We start from the raw sequence: 19,991 nt of genomic DNA, 5'->3' as shown, positions 1-19,991 counted from the left end.
CCCGGTACCGCCTGTAACACCACCGAAGAACCACGGCCACGCTGATCCGTCTTGGACCGTGGTATGCGAATGGCAACCGAGGAAGTGGTGACCACCACATGCGCAGCCAAGAGGCCGGGGAACTCCACACTGGACACCGACCGTGCTACCAACTCACTCACACGGAAAGCGCCGAAAAAGGCCCAGACGAATGCCGTCCGAAACAGAACGGTTTCATAAGGAGAAGAACAGACCCCCGCTAACGACTCCCAGAGCAGCAACAAGATATCATGCGTAATTGGCCACCGCCTATCCACCGGCCTCTCCGAACACCGGGACCACCCCAACAACAACCGCCGCACCAGGAACCGCCCAGCAGGGAATCCCCACCCATGCGCCCGCATGAAGAAGGAGAACCCGGCCAACTGCCGAGTCACAGCCGCCCTGGAACCACCCAGGCGCCTGGCCTCCTCCAAGAAGAGCAAAACCAAGCCATCCGATACCGGGCCCCCCGCCCAACCAACAGAAGAAAGAAATTCGACCACCTTGCGTGCCCCACCCACGTAAGCAGACCACGTGGAGGGTGCCAGCGAAGACCTCAGCAACATCCAGGCTTCCGGGAACCAAATTTCCAAAGGAAAGACGGCACCAAAGTCCCGCGAGGATCCGCATCCGGGGCCAATTCGCGGAACAAGTCCCACTTAAAACGAGAAAGAGAGTCAGCGATACTGTTAGCAACTCCAGGAACATGCCGGGCCCAAACAGTCACATTGAGAGACATGCAACGCAACACCAACTCCCGCAAGAGTTCCGACACCAGCAGGCACTTAGCAGACCTCCTATTGATCACCTCCACCACCCCCAGATTGTCGCACCAGAATACAACTCTCTTCCCTGTCAACCGCTCACCCCAGATATGAAGGGCCACCACAATAGGAAAGAGCTCCAGAAAGGTGATGTTCCTCGTTACCCCAGACTGAGCCCAGGCGTCCGGCCACGCCGCAGCACACCAAGACCCCTGAAAATACGCCCCAAACCCCGCCGACCCCGCCGCATCGGTGTACAGCTCCAAAGCAAAATTGGATGTGGGGTCAGTCTGCCAGAATTCCGACCCATTGAAATCCACCAGAAATCCGTCCCACACTCGCAAGTCCGCACGCATCGGCGCAATCACCCGAATCCTATGATGCCTACGGTTCACCCCAGCCATCGCCGCAGACAGCCGTCGCAAGAAGACCCGACCCATGGGGATCACCCTGCACGCGAAATTAAGGCTCCCTACCAAGGACTGCAACTCTACCAGGGACAACTTAGGCCGCCCCACCGCCCTCCGCACCAGCTCCTGCAACCGCCGCACCTTGTCATCCGGCAAACGTGAACGCATGGCTACGGAATCCAACTCGATGCCCAGGAAGACCAGACGAGAGCACGGGCCTTCCGTCTTACCGGATGCCAGCGGCAGACCAAAATCGCTCACTACCTCCTGGAAACATCGCAACAAGATGTCACAGTCCAAAGTGCCTGCTCGCCCCACAAAGAGGAAATCATCCAAGTAATGCACAATACCTTGCGACCCCGACCGTACCTCCACGACCCAGTGAAGGAAGGAACTAAAAGCCTCAAAATACGCACAGGCGATGGAACAGCCCATGGGCATACACTTGTCAAAATAAAACCGATGATTAAAACGAAAACCCAGGAGACGAAAACACCCCGGGTGAACAGGCAACAGCCGAAAAGCGGATTCCACATCCACCTTGGCCATCAAGGCGCCCACTCCACACCTCCGAACCCTGCGCACGGCCGAATCAAAGGAAGCGTAGCGAACAGCACACAACTCCCGTGGAATACAATCGTTAACCGACCCCCCAGCCGGGAACGATAGATTATGTATGAGGCGGTATTTGCCCGCTTCACGCTTCGGAACAATTGCCAAGGGAGACCAAATCATATCGGGCAACGGGGGCTCCTCAAAGGGGCCCGCTATCCTACCCAGCTCAATCTCCGAGTGCAACTTGGCCGTCACCACCGGCAACAACCGAGTCACCGTAGGACAAGTGATCCCCCCACCCACCAACCCCTGCTCCGAACACGGAATAGTAAATCCCCCAGAAAACCCGTCAAACAGGAGCCGAGCCACCTCCGGCTTGGGGTAAGCCCGCAACCAGGGAACCAACGCCTCAACCCTGATCGGAGTGGCCGCCCTAGCAAAAATGTTACTTACCAGGGGCTTTGGATCCCGGGGGAACCCCCCTCCCTCCCCCTGTCGCCGTCCGCAGCGAGAGGAGGGGTGACCAGCCCCACAGGAGGCGCACACGTGCCGGAACTTACAATCCGGGAAAAGACAGGACGACCTATTAAACTGCCAGCAGACATCACTGGTCCCGACAGTCTGCCGCCCCGCTCCAGCCGCGGGAGGCCCCGAATGAAAAGGCCGACCAGAACTACCGCCCTGCAGTCCCGAACCAACTGGAGTCTTGGACGCCATCTGCGTCAGCCAAAGGCCCACATCCTGCGTACCCCAAGTCATGAACTTGTTGCCCTCCATCCGATCCCGGAACCGCTCGTCGTAGTTCAACCACGACCAACCCTCATACGTTTTGCTAGCGGCCAGAATGGCGTCACCGTACGCCAGCAAGGGACCGTACTGCTTAGGGTCCCGGTGCCCAATGACGCTGGCCAAACACAAAAAAGCCCGCATCCAATTATGGACATTTCTGGCCACCGTAGGATGCGCCCCGGGAAACGATCCCCGGTCTTCCTCTTCTTCTTCCCCTTCCTCCGACCCCTACGACCCTCCATGAGCCGGAAAATATCAATAAACTTTCTGCCGTAAATTTTCTTCCTAAGGCTCCGTGGAACCTCCTCCCATAACTCCGTAAGGGCCACCAAAGCAGGCGGGTTCCTATCAGAGGCCGCGCCCGGCGCCCCAGCGCCCGTGGACTGACCCGAAGCAGAGGAGTCCGACGAGGAGGAGGAGGAAGACGAGGTAGACTCAGACGAACTCGAGCGCCCTCGCTTCTTCTTCCCTTTTCCCTTTTTTCGCCCCGCAGCCACGCCCATGTCGTCCCCCCCTCCGACTTGCGCCACCCCCACAGCACCTAATGCCCCCACCCCCCCATCCCCCAAGGCACCCACCGACACCCTCTCCCCTTCCCGAGGAAAGATAACCAACTCACCCTGAGGAGGTCGCTCCTCCACCGCTGCACCAACAGGCCCCTCTGGCGCCCGAGGCACTCCGCACTCAGCTGACACCGCTGCTGTCCGCCATGCCTCCCGCTGCAAAGGGCCAGGAGCATCCCACTGGCCCTCGTCCCACTCCTCCTGCGGAGAAAGAATACCAGACACCAGCGGAGATACCCCTCCGGGAGCGAGACCCAGGGCATCAACAGCAACGCCCCCCACCTCCACCGAGGCGGCCCAGGCCCCCCCCAACCCCGCCGGCCCACCCAAGCCAGCCCCAAAGTCCCGACCAAGCGGCCCCGTTCTACCCCGCCCCCGAGGCAACTCCAAAAGGCCAGAACTCTCCACTCCACTCTCATCAGACCCCGACGCCCCGCAAGGCACAACCCAAAGCGCACCCCCCCGAGGCCGGGAAGGCAGACCCAATGCACCCACCCTCTCGCCCACAGAAACCCCGCGCCCCTGGACCGCAGCCCCCGCAACCGGAGCCCTCCACCCCCTATCCGCCCCACGAAGAGAACCACTACCAAAACCCTGCAAACGGACACCCCGGGACCGCCCCCTACCGGACCGAGACACAGGCCTACCAGGATCCCCAGGGAAAATGACCCCCGGAACCCCCGGCGGACCCACCAGACCAGGCTCGGGAAGCCCCCCCTCAACACTCCCCCGGCCACTAGACCCTGCCCCAACCCCATCCCCAACCAAAGGCCCAGCCCCCCCCACAAAAGCCAAAGCACCCATCCTACCCCGGGGACGGGATCGGGAAGCCCGTGCCCCCCTGCCCCTACTCAGCCCCCTGCCTAACACAGGAAAGGCAGACACCAAAGACCCCACCGCATCCGCGGACTCCGCACCAGGAAGTAAAAGAGGAACTGTGGGAAAAAACCCCCCCTGTCACCTCGGACCCCACAAAACCCCCGAGCACTCACCCGACTGGCCCCGGACCCGTCAGCAGGCCGGCCCGGCATCGGGATAGGCAGAGAGAAGTCCTCCTCGTCTCCAGGGACCCAGGCAGCCTCCTCCGACTCCATAAGGACGACCAGCGAGTCAGCCCAGCGTCCAGAACACACACACAAGCCGGCAGCCCCCGGCTCCCCAGCAACCTGTACCTCCGGGACCAGCACACCCGACGGCAGACCATAAGAACTCAGCGCTGAGGGAGCGAGGCGAGCACCAATCTCCCCTGGCCGACCGAGGACCAAGCCCGCCCAGCACAAGCCCGCCTAGCACCAAAACCCCCCCCCCGCGCAGCTCAAAAACAAAGCCTGCCGCTCAGATGCCTCGAGCAACTGAGCCAGCCGGCTCCACACCCGCACTACCCCTCCCCCGGAGACCCTTGCAGCCCCAATCCCTGCCCGCCAAACTGCTTTGTCCCGCCCCCCCCCCCCAGCCAATTAACCCCTCTACCTCCCGGCCCGAGCGCATGTGCGCTCGTGCGCTCGCACCCAGCCCGTGCCCCTACCCCCCGCCTAGCTGGCGCCGCCTCGCGACCTCCTGCTGACCCTTCCCCCCCCCCCCCCCGCATCCTGGCCTCTCAGGTGCCCACCGGGCACTCTGACTCGGCCAGGACCCGCCTTTATTCGTGGGCCTGGGCCCACATTACCCCGGCCGACCGGACACTGCGATCCGGTCGGCCTTTCAGAACATAAGAAAATGCCATTCTGGGTCAGACCAAGGGTCCATCAAGCCCAGCATCCTGTTTCCAACAGTGGCCAATCCAGGCCATAAGAACCTGGCAAATACCCAAAAACTAAGTCTATTCCATGTTACCATTGCTAATGGCAGTGGCTATTCTCTAAGTGAACTTAATAGCAGGTAATGGACTTCTCTTCCAAGAACTTATCCAATCCTTTTTTTAAACACCGCTATACTAACTGCACTAACCACATCCTCTGGCAACAAATTCCAGAGTTTAATTGTGCGCCGAGTAAAAAAGAACTTTCTCCGATTAGTTTTAAATGTGCCCCATGCTAACTTCATGGAGTGCCCCCTAGTCTTTCTACTATCTGAAAGAGTAAATAACCGCTTCACATCTACTCATTCTATTTATTTATTTATTTATTTATTTATTTATTTAAGGGTTTTTTTATATACCGAGGCACGTTTGCAAAACATCACCTCGGTTCACAATGTAACATAACTTAGCAACAAGCTTTACAATAATAACATTAACAGGGAGAGGGTTAAAAAGTGCAGGAGATGATAATACGAGACCTTTTAGATGTTTCTAGACCTCTCATAATTTTAAACATCCCTTTACATTATTACTGCTCTGATGATATTTTTCCTAGAATTCATTCACACCAGGGTGAACAGGCTCTGCATAGTTTGGACTGCAAGAGGGCATTAGCTTTCTATCTTGAACGCACAGCAGGCCACAGATAGTCCATGCAGCTCTTCATATCTTTCAACAGGAATAGGTTGGGAGTTGCGGTAGCTAAGCATACTGTCAAACTGGCTGGTGGATCATATCTCTTTCTGCTTTGCGCAGGCGGGCCTTCAGCTTGGAGGCCATGTCAAGGCTCACTCTGTGAGGGCCATGGCAACTTCAGTAGCCCACTTATGTGCTGTTCCCATAGCTGACATCTGCAAGGCTGCAACCTGGAGTTCCCTCAACATGTTTGCTGCCCACTACTGAATGGACAAGGATGGCCAACATGACAGTGCTTCAGCCAATCTGTCCTTCAGAATCTCTTTCAGCTATAAACTCAATTCTACCTACCTAGGGCATTATTTAATTTCAGGCTGTCTCCCTCTGTTTCCAAAAGCACTAGGGTTGTTGTGCACTTTGGCACCTGGTTAGGTATCTGTTGGTGACTGTTTTTGCCAGGATCAGCCTGAAGCTTGGTATTCACCCATATGTGAAGACTACCATCCTACTTCTTCTAGGAGAAAACAGAGTTGCTTACCTATAACAGATGTTCTCCTAGGGCAGCAGGATGTTATTTCTCAAGAAACCCGCCCACCACCCCCACGGAGTTCGGTTTCTCCTTTGTTTTGTTGTTTTATTTTTTCGTAATTCTATATTATGAGACTGAAGATATTGCTCTGGTGATATCAGAGCAATGGCCCTCACAGAGTCAATTTCATATGTTTTAATCACTTTTTTCCTGACATTAAAATTGTAGTTTTTCAAACTTTCCAAACTTTTACAACTCCATCTGGGGTCTTCTGAGGTCCCCCTGACTATAACCTGTTTTTTTTATTTTTATTTATTTTATTTAACTTTACATTCTTTTACACTTTTTTTTAACATTTTATTTTTCTTGAGGACTACTGTGGTCTTGTAAATGACATCACTGCCTATGTCATGAAAATGGTGACCTTCACTCAACTTAAGCACCACGCCCCCCCATGGCCCCAGACACCTGTGACCACATATTCATAGCAGCAGCAGCTCCCTAATACTGCCTCTGAATACCTGAGCCATGAAGTACTCTTGCCACGACTAGTAGGGAATCGCTGCTGCTCCGCCCCCTTCTTTGTGTAAGTGCACGAGAGGGAGCCCACAATCCTCATGATGCCCAAAGACTCCTCTCTCCCCAGCCTCATTGCTGGAACTTTATGCTGCATTTAATTATTGACTATAGCAACATAACACTGCCTTGAAAGCTGGACACCCTGGATGCTCCAGGATCCAGTTTTCCCTTCTTTTTATTTTTTTTTAAACAATAACTCTGCAACCCTCCTCATGCCTCACAATACTACCAATATGAGGCACCATCCAACTGTGCCAGCTCAAGTGCCCATGCCATAGAAGGGAAGAAGAAGGAAAAAAACTCTACCACCTAGGCAGAAAGAATCCTTTTTTTTTAAACCCTCTTTCTACACCCTTGTTACACCAGCAAGGGATGACCCTAACACTTGTTTGTCCATTTAGATTAGGTTTTTCTTTCCTGAAAGAATGTTTGTGAAAACTGTCAGCATAGAAAACTGTGCTTACTGCCAGATCTGAAACAATCTTCCTTCTCTGGACCAAGCTCTTTGAGATCATAGGGAGAGAATGTGTGCTCCTCATCCCAAGTTTGATGTATTTGTGGTCAGAAACACTTGATATGGAGGCTGATGGAATGGGAGTCCTTGAATTAGATTGGTATGCATCTTCAACCAACCCAGAGAAGAAATGAAATGAAAGCTTATTCTCACCAAGTCAGAGAGTAATTGCATTTCCAGGTCCCACTGGAAGCTTAGCATCCACTGGGTTTGGGGCAATGGAAAATCTGTGAAGGGGATCACATGGGCCATGGATGTCATATAACCTAATACCACCTTGAGGGAGTGAACCGACAAATAGTTTTTGTTCATTAGGTTTTGGGTGATCCCTAACAGAGTATGCTCAATGATCTGGAAGGAATACTTTCCCAACTTGAGTATCTATCAGGGCTCCAATGAACTGAAGTCATTGGATTGATTTTAATGTTGACTTTACATAGTAAGGGGGTAGATTTTCAAAAAACGCGAATAGGCGTACTTTTGCTGGCGCATCAGGCCAGCGTATCCACTAAAATCCCGGATCGGCGCGCGCAAGGCTATGAATTCTGTATAGCCGGCACGCGCCGAGCCGCGCAGCCTACCCCCGTTCCCTCCAAGGCCGCTCCGAAATCGGAGCGGCCTTGGAGGGAATCCTCTAACGCCCTCCCCTCATCTTCCCCTCCCTTCCTCTATCTAACCCACCCGCCCGGCCCTGTCTACACCCCCCCCCCCTTACCTTTCTCCGGGGATTTACGCCTCCCGGAGGGAGAAGTAAATCCCCGCGCGCCAGTGGGCCTCCTGCGCGCCGGGCCGCGACCTGGGGGCGGGTACGGAGGGCGCGGCCACGCCCCCATACCGCCCCGGGCCGTAGCCACGCCCCCGTACCCGCCCCCAAAACGCTGCCGACACGCCCCCGAAACGCCGCGACGACCGGGCCCGCCCCCCGACACGCCCTCCTCGAAGAACCCCGGGACTTACGCGAGTCCCGGGGCTCTGCGCACCGGTAGGCCTATGTAAAATAGGCTCACCGGCGCGCAGGGCCCTGCTCGCCTAAATCCGCCCGGTTTTGGGCGGATTTAGGCGAGCAGGGCTCTGAAAATCCGCCCCTTTATGAGGAATCCTAGAGATCCCAGCAAATGAATTGTCACCTGAAAAGCCATTTCTCTTTCAGGAAAGGACTTTCACATGTTAATCGTCCAGGAACAGAAAGACAAAGATTTCTTTTTTGCACAGGTACCAACACGGCTAGACATTTTGTAAAAGGTTTTAGGGCTGCTGATAGACCAAAAGGTAATGTTCAGTATTGATAGTGAACTCCCCATACTATGAAACGGAGGAACTTTCTGTGAACAAGGTGAATCATCATATGCATATACACATCCTGGAAATTCATGGAGCGTAACCAGTCTTCTGTATCCAAAAAAAGAAGCAAGATGTTCAATGAGTTCACCATGAACTTTTCTTGAAAGATGAATTTGTTCAGATCTTTTAGATCCAAGAACAATTTCAAGCCTCCTTTATTTCTTTGGAATTAAGAAATATCTGGGAGTAGAAACTTTGTTGATTTCCAGCTTCTCTTGTAAGAGAAACTCTTGTAGGAGAATGATGCTGTGTTGATGATTAATTTGGAGGGTAAGAAGGGGATGATATGAAGGGACCTGTGAGAAACAAAGTTAATATCCCTGATATAGTATTTTTAATACTCACTTGTCCCTTGTTATCAAAGGTAAAGATTTGCTGAAATGCACTAGTCTCCTTCCTATTGACAGAAGTGTTTGTATGGATTGTGGAAGTCTGATTATGCAAACATTGTTAAAAAAACAAGTGATATTTTTGTCTATACTGCTAACAGACCCTTGAACTGTCTCCTTTGCCTTTGCTGGGACCTCTGAGGCTACTGTTGTCATTGCCTTTGTCTAGGAAACTGGCAATAGACTCTTAACTTCCTCCTCTATGGGAATGTTTGCTTTCTAACTGTTGAAGGCTGCGTCACCATGGCTGTCTAAATGGTTTGAACAGTTGAGCAGTGCTATTTAACAAGGTCAACAGTCTCTTTGAACTTATCAAGGAAATTATTTTTCTCAGGGCATACTTTCAAATTTGTTTGATCCTCGTGGCACATCAAAACAAATTTTACAATGTCATATATTCATACCTGCTGGTCAGTGGTCACATGACTATAAAAATGCCAGGAAATGTACTTTTAACTAAATTGAACAGTCTAAAAATCCTAAAATATGGTTAGACTGGCAGAATCAATGGCACTTATATTTTTGTGATTTTAGCTTCTTTCCCTAAGCCAGCTTTGCATTTTCAAACATTTTTTAAAATATGCTTCCACATTCTCCATTGATATTTAAATTTCCTAACAGCGGTATTTAGAAACTCCAAGCCAAAACCCGCTTTTCTCCCCACACCCTTCAAGCTAGACCCCAGCATTCTCCCCTTACCCCATTCAAACACTGCACTCTCATCCCCCACAGGCTGGAGCAGTTAGTATAATTAACTCCTCCTTCCCCCCCCCATGCTGGATTCCACAAATAAAAGCAAAAGATATAGAACATTCATAATATTAACAAAATACTAATAAAAAAATTAATATGCCAAAACAGCCAACATCCAATCATTTAAAAAACTCACATAAATATATTCTATTTCCCAAACATCAATAAAATATTTCAAAACATCTGATGAATAAAACATCCAATAATTTAAAAAATGTTATTAATTTCTCAAAACATCAATAAAATATTTAAAAACAGCACAAACATCACTCAATAATTAAAACTAATAAGGATTAAAAAAAACCTCCTGTTCTCCATACCTAGGATCATTTGATGTCCAGTCACCCTAGGATTGTCTAGGATTGGGGGAGCTAGGGCAGCATGAACCATTTTCCCTCTCTCTCACAAACACTCTCCAACATTCATTTTCTCACAGATTCCCTCTCTCATATACATGTCCATGTCCTCAGACACACACACTCCCTCTCTCTCACATACACACAGGCCAATACAGTAAGGACGCGTAAGAAAGAGTGCGGCAGTGCCGGGCACACCCGCGTTTGCCGCACGCACAGTTTAGATCACATACCGCTCGATACAGTATTTAAATGACACGCAAATACAAGCCGTGTCCAAAGAGCGTCCATGAAGCGCAATCCATTTTACTGTATAGAGCGCTATACAGCGCCTATACAGTATCCTGGGTGTGCTGGTACCTGTCATTTCAAATGTCATTTCAAATGACATTTGAAATGACAGTTACCAGGAAGTGGATGGTTCACCTGTGCACGCATCTCCGATTTTCCGCCTCCTTCGGACGGGCAAGAGACAAAATTTCATGGGCAAACTTTCCCCCAGCCCCCGCTCACCTGCCCTGGCCACGGCCACGCAAGCCCCCAGCAGCAGAAGGGTTTCCATGGGTGCCGGTCTCCCGTGCTGGCACGCTGACAGCTCCGGAGCAGCCCCAGTCCTCTCTCCCCTCCTCCCGAGGCGCGCACTGCAGCTCCCCTGCCTCCTGGGGGCAGCCGGCGGCGAGAGCGGCTTCAGCAGCCCGGGGCCGATCGGGCGCTCCCCATGCGAGGCGCGGCTTCCAGCAGCCCCCGCCGGCGAAGGTGCACGAACGCCCGCCTGTATGTGCATGAGCGCACGCCATGACCTCGGACGTCCAGCCGGGTGCTCAGGTCACGGCGTGCGCTCATGCACCTTCGCCGGCGGGGGCTGCTGGAAGCCGCGCCTCGCATGGGGAGCGCCCGATCCGCCCCGGGCTGCTGAAGCCGCTCTCGCCGCCGGCTGCCCCCGGGAGGCAGGGGAGCCGCGGTGCGCGCCTCGGGAGGACGGGAGAGAGGACTGGGGCTGCTCCGGAGCAGTTCTTGTTTCTGCTGGCGACGTATCTGTTTGTCATTCAAAAGAAAATTCACATGCAGTAAGTTTGTTACAATTTATTCACTATTTGCTTTAATAACATGTCGAGTCATTTTCTCTCTTTTGTTCCTGGCTGACAGCTTAATAGCATCATTTCAGCTTTAGTATTGCTGCCATTTTAGTAATTATTTCTCCTTTGCAATGAGCTTTAACACTGTTCATTTTTTAATTTCGTCTCTCTCTGCTAAGTTCACCACACTAACGCCAGGGTAAGGGAAGGCGGTAAATTAGCAGGTTAAAGACACGGGAAAACAGCGGTTTAAAAAGGTGATAATCGGGCCGCACATTACTGTATCGGAGGGAATAGCTAATCCGATCGTTTACATATCATATACATGCCGCGGGCGGAAAGGGATATGCGTCGGTTTCAGGAAGCGGTAAGGATTGGTAAAAACGGTTAGTGAATCGCGGGTTAGACTTACGCGGTCAAATTGTAGGTACAAAGCCGGTTAGAAACAGGGTAACCATGGCCGCTCTTTGCTGTATCGGCCAGATAGATAGTGTGCATGTATGACTGTGAGAGGCTAAATTTGACATATAGGCTATCATAGGCACACATATCCACACAGGCTCTCACACACAAATACACATACACATGTACACAGGCTCTCTCACACACACACACATACATAGGGAGGCTCTCACACACACAAATACATAGGGAGGCTCTCACACACATACAGACATACACAGGCTCTCTCTTGCACATACACACACACAGTCTCTCTCACTCACATACATACACAGGCTCTCTCTCACATACACACACTCAGAGCCTAATCTTCTTTTTGGGCAACGGTGAGATAATCTCCACCACAGCCCCTCCCATTTTATCTTCTCTTCAGGCCACGGTAAGTTGGACTCCACTACTGCCCCGCCGGCCTCCACTGAGGTCCCAACAAGCCTCCTCGGGCCGCAGTGAGACATGATCCACCATGCCCCTACCAGCCTCCACTTCTCTTTGGGCCATGGTGAGGAAGAGAAGGGGGAAGGGAGACCACCATGGCATAGGAAGAATCTTGCTGTGGTACAGTAGTGTGTTGTGGTATAGTAGTTGAGAAGCTTTGCTCTAAAATTTCATGTATATCTTCTTGAAAGCCTGACATACTAAGCCAGGCAATTCTTCAGGCTCCACTGACAAATGCAGATGTGCTGACTGATCTGTTAAATACCTTATACATGGATCTAATAATTTTTTTTGGCATTCTTTGGTATTGGAGAGATGGGCATCCCTTTCTTCCTGGGAGAAAAACCATTAGAAAACAAAGGCTTCAGCTTCTGGATACAGTGGTACAAGTACTATACCATGTACAGCTGGTGTGCCACAATTCTTGAGCTCAACACAGCCCCTTGAAAAACCTTTTTGCTGTCCAGATCCAGTATCTTCTGGCCTTTCCCAGGAAGAGTGATAGAGGGTTTTTTTTCATCTTGTTGAGAGTAAACTCCACCACTACTGATTGATGTGATAGTTGAAATATATCAATTCATTGGCTTGCCTGCACCTTGTACTTCAGGTTCCGCTCCCTTTCTACAGGGACTCGGAAGGTTGGTTTTTGCCACATTTGCAGCTCCTACAGCATCCTGTCTATAGTTACTGCTACTATGTCCTTTGGAATTGTAAAATTTCAAACATGTCATTTCTTGGCTCTTTATCCTCCTGGGGAGGAAAAGGGAATTCTTTAGCCATCTTCCTTATTAAGGAGAGGTATAAGAGGTTCCCCAGTGAAGTGTGTCAGTATTGCACATATTCACAATGTAATTCAGTAAAACCTTTGGGCCTACATGTATTGTAGTATATCTAATACACACATATACCTAACCTAACCTAATCAGGTCTGAACTGATGCTTCTGGGAAATATTATACAAGAAAGAGGCCCTCAGACCATCTGGCTTCTGTCTTAGTGGGATGTAATGCTTTTTTTGAGAAGACCCTGAGCAATTTCTAAATGAGCTATGTATTTGCTAACATACTTATATTGGAAACAAAGAGACACAAAATGATCTAATTACAGCCTAACAAGAACAATCACTAAACAAGAAAGAAGGCATTAACTTGAAGAAAATTTGCTTTCACTTTCAGTCTTGTCTCACAGAGACATCCCAGACTGTGAAAAGGGATATTCACATTCACCTTTGTCACCTCTGACTCTCTAATCACACCTTCCTCCTTTTCTTTTTTTTTTTTCTCTCTCTCTCTTTCTGTATAACAGCTGCACAATTTTCTGCAGTAATAAAACTTTGTAGTAAGCTTATATCATAAACGAAATATTTTTATTAAAAGAATCCTTGCCTTTGTATCTATGGGAAAGTGAATTTGGGACCTTGCATGCACATCACTAATATTGCAGTGTGGCTCTATGGTAGTTATGGAGAAGGGTCAGAAGACCCATTGATTCTTCCCCTTCTGTGGGAATCTCCCTATGAATGATCTGAAATTTGAGTAGTGAAGGAATAGCCTGATGGACATGAAGATATGGGGCTGAATGCCTTCTGGATTGACTCTATGAAATCAATACCCTTAACCTTTTATTCTTCTGGAGTAATTGGAGTTTGTGTGATGAAAGTACCACACCACATGTTTGAAAGTGACTGACCTTGTAACTTTCCCAACAATAACTACACCAAACATTCTAGTGGATATAGTTTTGGCATGTTTTTGAAGAAATTCTTCATAAATAAATCATACCTTCTTTTATAGCTTTAACCTGCTGAGGAAGTCATCCACTTCAAGGACTAGAACTAAGGTTGATTGTTTTGCTCAGAGGACAAAGACTGCAGTCAATGTAGAGTTTTACTCTACATTGACTACAGCATTTCTTGCATAGCATGCTGCTTCTGTGGAGAGTGAATTCTCTTCTAAACATATGGATTGTACTATGATGAGAATTGTTTTCTTCTTTTGTATGCTTGTGTGAGAAGTTGAAGTTATACATCTGAACATCTTTTTGGTTCCAAGTTGTCCGTTCCTTTCTCCAGCATCTGTACAGTGCTTCTCTGCACAGAATGGGATCTCTGCGCTTGGCTCTTCGACACTAGTAATATTTCAGCTTTTTAACTGTTTTATATGATACTTTTTAAATATTTTGTTATTTTAAGATTTTATGTGAAGTTATTTAAGGATTATGTATTGCTTTATCTATTTTTATGACAATTTTATGTATTGTTTTTGTAAACTGCTTTGGCTACATTAGCAGTATATAAGTCATTTGTAAATAAATAAATAACTACTATACCCTGCACTATGGGAAGGGCAGGCATCTGCACCATAGGTGTCGCCTGTACAGGGATACCTTATGACAGGTCTATTTTTTTTTCCTTTTTGATGAACTATCTTTCCTTAATAGTTTCAAGGATGATTTACTCGATCTCTTACCATGCCTTGAAGGCTCACCTCGATCTTTCTTTAATGGAGTAGAAGAAAGTGAGGACAAAAACTGAGCTCTTTTAGCTTATGAGCCATTTGCTTGCTTTCTCTTGGTAATATATGACAATGCAGGCAGTTTGGTACTTCTTAGTCAATTCCAAGGCATCTGTATCAGCAGAGATGGGAGTCCACTGCTGTAATCTTACATCTAGACAGGCAGAATTTGAAGTCTTCTGGCATAAAAATACTTTTTACTAAGTCAAACGCAATTTTTTTTAAACTTTGTTTTCCATGGTGGAAGCAAGGAGGAGACGGAAGAGAGAAAAGAAAGCAAGTTTGCTTACCTGTAAGCACAGTTCTCTGTAGCTAGCAGGATGCATAAGCCATTGGAGTGATGTCAACCAATGGTACCGACACAGACTTAGCTCTCAGAGCTCAGTAAGAAGGCAGGAATTCCCATGTGCATGGGTCAGCGCATGAGAGAACTCAATCGCATGTTCGGTAAAGTCTTTACTGAGCTCTGTGTCTGTGTCAAAGTCATTGGATGATGTCACCCCACATTCATTTGGAACAACGGTATATAAAACAAACAAATAAATAAATAATATAATGGCTAATTCATGGCTGCTTTTCAACAGAGTAAAAAAAATGAGGATAACTAGCAGCAAACACATTTTACCTCAGAAGAAGGGAGCAAAACTGTGCCCAGGTGCTAGCACAGACAAAAGTGACTCATAGGTGGCAGATCTGCAGAAAATCTTGCACATGCTTGGATAAACCTTCTACATTTTTTTGAGCTCTATGGGAGCCTATGTCGGTGCAACTGGATGACATCTCCCCCGAGTGTGGCTGATTTGATTCTGCTCATCAATGGAGAAAGATGGCTTATGAAATCATCATGTGTATATGTGTAAGTGTTCCCCTGTTTGGTGTCCAATCCACACTAAGTTTTCAGGACATCTCAGGGCTCCAAGAGGATCCTGACAGGGCTATTTCTTTGGAAGATCTAGATATACCTTTGGATGCATGTACATACACGTGTCCCAGAAAGTAGGTTCCACTAGTTCTGCATGGAACTTCTTGTTATATAAATAAAAACATACAGAGTTTTTAAAAAATCTGGCTGGAAAAATAAATACCCTAAAAAGAAGCAGCTCCTGCATCTCACACTGATCAATGCTCTTGTAAAGTATTATCTTCTAATCAATGAAGCAGATATTAAAAAGAGTGAAAATCTAATATGGTGCAATTATAAAGCTTTAACAAATAAACAAGTTTGTATTTGTCCTTTCAATGTTTTGAGACATATGGACATGGGAAGCAGAAAGCACTTACCTCCATTCTTTCCTGTTTAACTTCATCAATCTCCTCATCTTCAAACAAGGCCAGGAGTTCCCCAGTCTGGTCTATCGAGCTGAGGAAGTCTTGAGCCAGTTTTTGACGTTTGTTTATGTTGCCGGTGCTGCTACCAGTGCCAAATTTGTCTACACATGGGAAAAAGTACATTAAAAAAGGCAAAATTGCTGCTGCACATCTGCAGGCCAGTTGTGACTGTTTACATCTGTTTTGCATTGTACAGTCAAAGAGGCCGATGCACTGAGGTGCGCTCAGCACAGGATACAGTTCAGTCCTCAGTTGTGCATACGTTGTTTGTGCGTAAACATTACAGCCCATGAAGAAAGAAGCTTTGAGCACAAAAAATGTGCATATTACAATGTGCACTTAAATTAGTGCCCAGGTATGGAAATTCCATGCTAATAATCGCATTGACTATCATCAACCTATCCCCAATGCAGAGAGGTGCACAGGTATACCTAGGGTTTTCTTAGCGCTGGAAATGTAAGTCCTAGTCTGAGGTGGAGTAAAGTTTCCAGGATTAAAATTAGTCCTCGGGTGGAAACTGAAGGTCCAATGCTAGGCCCTGTGCTTGGTAGTTTTATGTGTAGAAAACATGCTTTCTTCGCAAAAAATGCATGTTTTCCAAAAATGCTTTCTGTGCTGACATTGTCACTTCACATAGCAAAATGAGTAAATCAGCATTAGAGATGTTTGTGCATACATACATGCAGATAGAAAAATATAATATAGCATTGCTATATCTGTAATTCAGACCATAATGTACATGTTAACTCTTTAACTTACCCTATTCCATCGAAAATTGTAAACCGTTGTGATGGCAAAACCAAATGACGGTATATAAAACTCGATAAATAAATAAATAAATATAATATTTATTTATTTATTCATTCTTTTTCTATGCCGACATTCATGTCCTGTCATATCACATTGGAGAAATACATCGAACAGGGAGTAAAAACTTGGTCGGTAACGGAGTAATAACATTTTGCAAAACCATTTAGAGAATAAAACGTTGTAACTTATAACTTATATCTTCAGTGTCTTAAGTATGCAGGGCTGAATAATTATTTGGGGGGGTTGGTGAGGAGACCTTGTGGTGGGAAGGGTGAGGGCGGGGAATCCTGGACGGGGAGGGTAGCACGAGAATTGACGGGAAGGGGGTAAGAGGGGAATTGACAGGGGGGCAGAACCGGGGCGGGGGGGTGCGGAAGATAGGACGGCCGGGAATTAAGGCTGTGCAGCAATGCGGGTCAGAGAGGGTTCTACAGTCTACGGTTCTATAGTCATTTTAAGGAAACGCTTGCTTAAAAAGCCAAGTCTTAAGTTTTTTTCTTGAAAGTCCGTGGGCATTGTTCTTGGCGAAGTATATATATATAGCTATATAAACCAACCTGGCATCTACCAATTTAATAGGGTTATGACAATAAAAATTGTTTCAAAACCTTATTACAAAAAAAAATGTATTTAAGCGCATAATTAATGTTGATTTATTAATATTTCAAAAACATAACTCCCAGCATATACTTCATGTAATTTTATAAAACCATTATACAACCTACATTCATACCATACACAAGTCACTCCTAAATTCCAAAAATACAGCATTCGTGCTCATAAAAACACTTCAAACAAATGTTTAACAAAATGCAATGACAGCACTTAAATGGCAATATTGACCCAACCAAGACCTATGTTTCACCTAAAGAAAGGCTTCATCAGGGGAACCTTGTATAATTATCAATTTTAGTGTACATTTAATATCAGCAAATGTTCAAAATGTAGTATTTAAAACTAACTCCCATCTAGCTCATTTCTTCCACAGTGCTCGGCAACAGTCTGCTCCGATATATACATAATATCAAAGGGCTTAATAGCACCTCCTATACAGGCAAGTTTACTTGCTTCCTTTCAAGCCACTGTCCGGCCTATTGGCTTTTCAAAAAAATGTATATCCCAGTGACAGTTTGTTGACTGGTGATGCAATGTATTGCGCTTATGTCGTCCCGATTACAACTGCTGTAATCCACTTCTGCGTTGTCAACAGGCAAAAACACACACTCACAATATCCAATGTTGTGTTCAACATGGGTGGTCACAGATTGTAACATGAGTTACTACTCTACCACAATTAAGCTATTAAGCCCTTTGGCATTATGTAAATATTGAAACAGACTGATACTGAGCACTATGGAAGAAATGAACTAGTTGGGGTTTTTAAATATTTCATTTTGAACATTCACTGCTATTAAATGTACACTAAAGCCGATAATTATGCAAGGTTCCCCTTATGAAGCCTTTCATTAGGTGAAACCTAGGCCTTGGGTGGGTCAATATTGCTATTTAAGTGCTGTCATTGCATTTTATTAAACATTGTTTGGCGTGTTTTTATGAGCACGAATGCTGTATTTTTTTGTATTTAGAAGTGTGGTGTGCATGTTATGAACGTAGATTGGATGATGGTTTTATAAAATTACATGAAGTATATGCTGGGTGATTTTTCCAAGAAGTATTGGGGTAGATTTTCAAAAAGGGCGCCCTCGCGTACTTTTGTAGGCGCATCAGGCGCAAACAAAAGTACGCGGGATTTTAGTAGATACGCGCGTAGCCGCGCGTATCCGCTAAAATCCTGGATCGGCGCAGGCAAGGCTACCAATTTCGTATAGCCGGCGCACGCCGAGCCGCGCAGCCTACCTCCGTTCCCTCCGAGGCCGCTCCGAAATCGGAGCGGCCTCGGAGGGAATTCGCTATCGCCCTCCCCTCACCTTCCCCTCCCTTCCTCTACCTAACCCACCCCCCCGGCCCTGTCTAAACCCCCCCCTACCTTTGTTGGGGGATTTATGCCTCCCAGAGGGAGAAGTAAATCCCCGCGCGCCAGCGGGTATTTACTTCTCTGGCGCGCCTAGACGCGACCCAGGGGCGGTTCCGGAGGGCGCGGCCACGCCCCCAGACTGCCCCGGGCCAAAACCACGCCCCCAGGCCCGCCCCTGAAATGCAGCGTCCCGCCCCGAAAATGGCGCACCGCTCGGCCCCGCCCCCCCCGACATGCCCCCGACACGTCCCCCTCGGAAAACCCCAGGACTTATGCGAGTCCCGGGGTTCTGCGCGCGCCAGCAGGCCTATGTAAAATAGGCGCACCGGCGCGCAAGCCCTGCTCGTGTAAATCCGGGCGAATTTACGCGAGCAGGGCTCTTAAAATCCGCCCCATTATTTTTGAAATATTAATAAATCAGCATTCATTTTGTGCTTAAATTCATTTTTCTTAGTAAAATGGTTTTGATATAAGGTGCATTTTTCTGAATACCATATATATTTATTTATTTAGAGCTTTTCTATACCGATGTTCATGAAACATATCACATCGGTTTACATAGCACTCGAGTTACTTAACGCAGAAGCAGAAAGCACAGTTACAATAAATCTGGGAGGTGGAAGGGAACAGAGAGAGGTAGAGATAAGAGGGGTACCAGATGGGATTAGAGGGTGAAAGGGTCTGGTGGTTTCAAAGTACATAGGTTTCATAATACAGAGGAATTTATACAGTGTATAGTACATAGGTTTCATAATATACAGTAGTTGTATAACAAACAGGGTTATATACAAGGTTGAAGCACCAGGCTAAAATGCCAAGCATTATATACAAGGAAAAATATAAATATAAACAGAGGTTATGTAGCAGAGGGTGCTAACACACAGCGTCATCTACATTTCGGAGGGGAGGGGGGAAAAGGAAAAAAGGGGGGGGCAGGGAGAAGGGGGCATGGAGAAGGGGGATTAAAATGCGAGGAATGGGGGGTACAAGAGGAAGGCAAGGAGGGCGAGCGGGTAACTAAAAAAGGGGGAGGTGAGGAGGGGAGGTGGGGGGACGGGACATACTATGGTGCGAGTAAGGAGGAGGAGTCCTCCAAAGGGCTGTGGCTAAGCGGAGGTTAAGAGAAGGCTTATATATATGTATATATGTGTGTGTGTGTCTATATATATATATATATATATATATATAATATATATATATAAATATGCTAGGATTTACTATTTTTAACATGAGAAGAAAAGTGGCAAAATCACTCTCACGGACTATAGTGGGAGTTTTGGCAAGGAACTTTTCAGAGGTAATCCTGTCCTGGATCTGGGAGATTGAATAAAAATGACAGAACATTAATAGTGTATCCATGGTAGCTCCTCTTGCAGTCTCTGAATATCATAGTTT

The 19,991-nt window shown here is 47.6% G+C and overlaps 1 protein-coding gene across 4 annotated transcripts in view; it reads right to left on the bottom strand.

The window, feature by feature from the left end:
* SUPT3H (SPT3 homolog, SAGA and STAGA complex component) overlaps window positions 1-19,991 on the bottom strand; it is a 1,115,145-nt gene that overhangs the window by 440,054 nt on the left and 655,100 nt on the right. For all 4 annotated transcript variants that reach the window (XM_029596080.1, XM_029596081.1, XM_029596083.1 and 1 more), the window contains one exon: window positions 15,764-15,912. In XM_029596080.1, the coding sequence (XP_029451940.1) occupies window positions 15,764-15,912 (149 nt within the window). The remainder of the gene's footprint in view (window positions 1-15,763; window positions 15,913-19,991) is intronic.

This window comes from Rhinatrema bivittatum, chromosome 3 (assembly GCF_901001135.1).
Source record: "Rhinatrema bivittatum chromosome 3, aRhiBiv1.1, whole genome shotgun sequence".
NCBI classification, from domain to species: Eukaryota; Metazoa; Chordata; class Amphibia; order Gymnophiona; family Rhinatrematidae; genus Rhinatrema; species Rhinatrema bivittatum.
This window is presented reverse-complemented; position numbering and strand designations above follow the sequence as displayed.